Here is a 5,000-nt window from a genome sequence, read left to right as displayed (position 1 = left end):
ACACACAACTACACAAACAGGTACACGTGACGCGCGTACACACACACACACACACACACACACACACACACACACACACACACACAACCAACTACACAAACAGGTACACGTGACACACGCGTACACACAGACACACGTGAACCGCGCGTATACACACACACACGTGAACCGCACGTATACACACACACACACACACACACAACTACACAAACAGGTACACGTGACACGCGCACACACGAAACTACACAAACAGTTACACGTGACACGTGCGTACACACACGACTACACAAACAGGTACATGCGACACGTGCGTACACATACACACACAGGTACACGTGAACCGTGCGCGCACGCACACACACTCCTACACAAACAGGTACATGTGACGTGTGTACACACAACTACACAAACAGGTACACGTGACACGCACGTATACACACAAACAGGTACACGTGACACACGAGCAGACACACACACACACAAAACTACACACAGGTACACGTGACGCGCGCATATACACACACTACACAAACAGGTACATACGACTCATACAAGACCTGTGTGGCAATTAACTCCTCATGAGTCCATTTAAACATCTGTGAAGTCGCTAATCCGATGAAGTTAATAATAATTTAATTCAGTGCCATTTAATCAGTCCAGATGTTACAGCAGCAGCTGGATTTACAGCAGTTTCCTAAAAGAACAGCTGTATAGTGTGTAATTAACACTTTTATCTTTTGCATGTTCTAAGCCCAAACCTGGTGTGTGTGTGTGTGTGCACGCGTGTGTGTGTGTGTGTTCTGTCCCTTTGCGTGCAGCAGCTGAATTTGCTGAAAGCGAAGCAGAAAGCTCTGGTGGAGCAGATCGAGAAGGAGAAGATCCAGAGCAACAAAGGTTCATCCTACAAGCTGCTGGTGGAACAGGCCAAACTCAAACAAGCCACGTCTAAGGTGAGACTGAGGGTGAGACTGCCTGTCTGCTGCTCAGTGTGTACCACACGACAGATCAGCAGTGTTCCTGTAAGAGACCAGACGTGTGTGTGTGTGTGTGTGTGTGTTTCAGCACTTTAAGGATCTGATCCGCCTGCGTCGGACGGCGGAGTGGCCCCGCTCCTCTCTGGACTCGGACTCGGCCTCGGCGGCGGTGAAGGAGACTCCGGAGGTGGAGCTGCTCCCCTTCACACTCTCTCACCAGCGCTGCATCTGTGTGGTGCAGAAACTCGCCCTGTTCCTGCTCTCCATGGACTTCACCTGCCACGCTGACCTGCTGCTCTTCGTCTGCAAGGTACGCACACCCGTACGCTCTCACACACACACACACACACACACACACACACACACGTGCCAGTCTAACACTAGTGTAACACTAATTATGATCTCCTGCCCTCAGGTTCTAGCTCGGATAGCGAACGCCACACGACCCACAATCCACCTGTGTGAGGTTGTGTCTGAGCAGCAGCTAGAGAGACTCCTGCTCCTTTTGGTGGGAACGGACTTCAACCGCGGTGACATCAGCTGGGGCGGAGCCTGGGCACAATATTCACTCACCTGCATGCTGCAGGACATCCTCGCAGGTGTGTGTGTGTGTGTGTGTGTGTGTGTGTGTTAAAAGCCACATAGAAATGATTGTGAGGTTTGAGACACACAGTGCACAATATGGAACAAAGCCTTATGTTTAATTGGCTGTCTCTTGCTCTCAGGAGAGTTGATGTCTCCGGTGTGTGTGGATGTGATGGAGGAGGGTGCAGTAGGTGAAGAAGGTGGGATCTCCTCCTCTTCCTCCTCCTCGGCGGTGGCGGTGTTGGACTCTGATGACTCTCTGGCTCCGCCCACTCCGCTCACGCTGGTGGAGACGATCGATGAGCCGCTCGGCCCTGATCTCATCGCAGGTACTCCCGGGAGCTCGTCTGCTTTCCAAAGTGCGTTGGTAATACCGTCCCCACACACACACACACACACACACACACACACACACACACTTATATTTCTGCATGGATTTTAATTGCTCGTCTTGTTTATTGAGCATGAGTGATTTTAAATAAAAGTCCAGACCTGATGCTTCACAAAGTGTTGATGTTTAGAGTTCTGCTGCAGTCATGAGGCGCTGTGTGTGTGTGTGTGTGTGTGTGTGTGTGTGTGTGTGTGTGTGTGTGTGTTCACACTAACACAGAGGCATGTCATCTTCACTTCCTGTTTCATTTTATACAGCAGAGGTCAAATTCCATCCAGAGTGATGTGTGACATCCGCTTATAAACATCTGTACAGCAGCTGTGTGCTGGTGTGTGTTCATTATAATTATTCATAATCAAATCTACAAATTAAAAGTAAATAATAATATAAATATTATCTCTACTGCAAAATTATACTTATTCTATAACTACATACTTGTAGCTATTTATAGTTATACATTGTCATACAATATCATACATTGACAGGACAATAAATATGTAAATATATCGCTTATATTATCAGTCGTTATATTAAATTATACATTTATAAAACTGCAAAATTATAATGCACTATTAAATATAAATGACGTACAGTAGAAAGCTGATTATTCATTTATGAAACGCATTTGTAATTATTCCATAGCTCTATTATATTATATAATGTGTGTAAAAATAAATGCGTAAGTAAACTATATTTAAATATGTGATTTAAATTTATAAATATATAATTCCAGTATTTATTTAATGATACCTTTTATAAAAGTGTAAATGTTTATAAGTATATACTAGTGTACAGTAAAGGATAAAGGAAATACACTCTATAAGAAAATGTATAAAAATAAATCATTTCAACTATATTACATATCAATCTCTGATACACTGTTGATTTATTTACATAAAATAAAATGTGAAATATATATTTTTTAAAAACAGAAGGATGTATACAGGCGTGTAGTGATCAGTCATACGCTGTCTGATCTCACCCTTCACATTGGATATTTAGGTGTTGTTTTTTTTGGAACACTGCCAAACCTTAATTACAACATTAAAAGGATAGGCTAGGTTAGGCCACGCCCCCAAATGTTCCTCTCATGCTCCTGTTCGCTCTCAGCAGCTGCTTGGACAAAAACAAGATCAACTCCAGCGTGACTGTGTGCTCGTCAGCGTCGCTCATTAGGATCCTTCAAGAGTGTTTGGTGTGTGTGTGTGTGTGTGTGTGTGTGTGTGTGTGTGTGTGTGGGCGTCTCTTAGTGTGCTTGCTTGGCGATATTAAAGCTCTTTTCGTTGCCCAAAGGTGCTCCTCCACTGTCATCTTTGGAAAAAGATAAAGACATAGACTTTGACTTGCTACAGGACCTGATGGATGTTGATATTGATCCTTTAGATATTGATTTGGAAAAAGATCCGCTCGCCGCCAAAGTCTTTAAGGTACAGTACGCATGCTTTCTCTCGGCTTATTTTATTTATTTATTTATTTATTTATTTATTATCATAAAAATGTTTCAACTCTCATTTCTCCATCTTTAATGCCTGCTGCTTCTTCTGTCCTTCTCTCATTTTCTTCCTCTGTCCCTCCTTCCCTGTTAGTTCCTGTTGGATCTCTACAGAGTGCTTATTAATATCAATAATAATAATAATAAAGCAGAGTCATGTTTTATTAAGGAGAAATGCTCAATGTGTGTGATTTATATATTTATTTTGCCTGAGTCGCCCCTCTGTCGCCCCTCTGTCGCCCCCCCGTGTCGCCCCTCTTTTCCTCCAACTCAGAGCTGGTGCCGGTCCGGATGAACCCAGAGCCGTACCATTACACTTTCTTACAGTGTTGGGGGGAATTACCTAATAAACTTTAATAACCTTTACACCACAGTGCGTACTCACACTCACACACACACACACTCACACTCACACACACACTCACACACACACACTCACTCACACACACACTCACTCACACACACACACTCACTCACTACCACCAACTGCATTTACATGATGCTTTAGATTTGGAGAATTTCCAAACCTTATGGAAAATAATCAAGCGTTCTGTATTGATGCATTAATTGATACTGTCTGCTCCATAACTATTGGCACCTTTGGCTAAAAGTATTTATTAAAAATATTTTGTAGTTAATTAGCCTAATCTCAAAACTTCGTTAAAAACTCAATACAGTTTGTTTATTTATTTATTTATTTATTTACACGCATCATTTTATTTATTTATTTATTTATCTAAGGCTTGCTTTGTTTTTTACTCCAAAAACTCCATGAAATGTATTTCTCTATTTATCTATCTCCATTTATTTAGTTAGTTTTTTATCTATTTATTTATTTTATTTTTTAAAAAAGTTACTTATGTATACTTTTTTGTTGTTGTTTTTAGAACTCCATTATAAAAAGGGGTTTGTTTGTTTGTTTGTTTGTTTGTTTGTTTGTTTTAAGGACTCCATTCCAAACCCTTTTCCTCTGTGTGCCTTTGAGGGCATGAAATTAAAATCTTGTTTAAACTGATTTAAACTACTTATCACATGAAGCGTTTAATGGAAATGTTCAGGACTCAGACTCGGTACGGTTCTAGATCGGACCTGGGCACCGGTGCTGCGTTGGTCTGTGACCTCGGTTCTTTCTCCCTTCTAGTTTATCCTCAGAGAGAAGTTTCTCAGGTTTCTTTTTGTTTTGTGTGTGTGTTTGTTTTTTGTTTCCTGTGGTGTGTCACGTGTGTGTGTGTGTGTGTGTGTATGCGTGTGTGTGTGTTTGTGTGCAGCCTATCAGCAGTACCTGGTATGATTATTGGGGTGCTGATTATGGAACGTACAGTTATAACCCCTACATCGGAGGAGCAGGAATCCCCGTGTCCAAACCTCCGGCTGCGGTGGAGAAACCGGGCTCTCAGAACCTCTCCGTCTCCGTCTCACAAGGTACCACGCCCACTGAGGACACCACATTAACACACACACACAGACTGATCCCCAGCGTAGAGCTCGAATCACCTGCACAGCTGTCAATCACTCCGGATTCACACACATCCACTCATCTGCAGGTCATGTTGCTCTT

At 42.6% G+C, this 5,000-nt stretch overlaps 1 protein-coding gene across 1 annotated transcript in view; it reads left to right on the top strand.

Moving 5' to 3' along the window:
* The window catches only part of birc6 (baculoviral IAP repeat containing 6), a gene marked incomplete at its 3' end in the record, with an annotated part of 41,022 nt that extends 36,030 nt beyond the window's left edge, over window positions 1-4,992 (top strand). The window contains exons 34-39 of the mRNA XM_053633660.1: window positions 819-950; window positions 1,063-1,284; window positions 1,390-1,573; window positions 1,700-1,918; window positions 3,244-3,377; window positions 4,711-4,992. Coding sequence (XP_053489635.1) covers window positions 819-950; window positions 1,063-1,284; window positions 1,390-1,573; window positions 1,700-1,918; window positions 3,244-3,377; window positions 4,711-4,992 — 1,173 coding nt within the window. The remainder of the gene's footprint in view (window positions 1-818; window positions 951-1,062; window positions 1,285-1,389; window positions 1,574-1,699; window positions 1,919-3,243; window positions 3,378-4,710) is intronic.
* Between the last annotated feature and the right edge of the window lie 8 nt (window positions 4,993-5,000).

Source organism: Ictalurus furcatus, chromosome 9 (genome assembly GCF_023375685.1).
Source record: "Ictalurus furcatus strain D&B chromosome 9, Billie_1.0, whole genome shotgun sequence".
Taxonomy (NCBI): Eukaryota; Metazoa; Chordata; class Actinopteri; order Siluriformes; family Ictaluridae; genus Ictalurus; species Ictalurus furcatus.
This window is presented reverse-complemented; position numbering and strand designations above follow the sequence as displayed.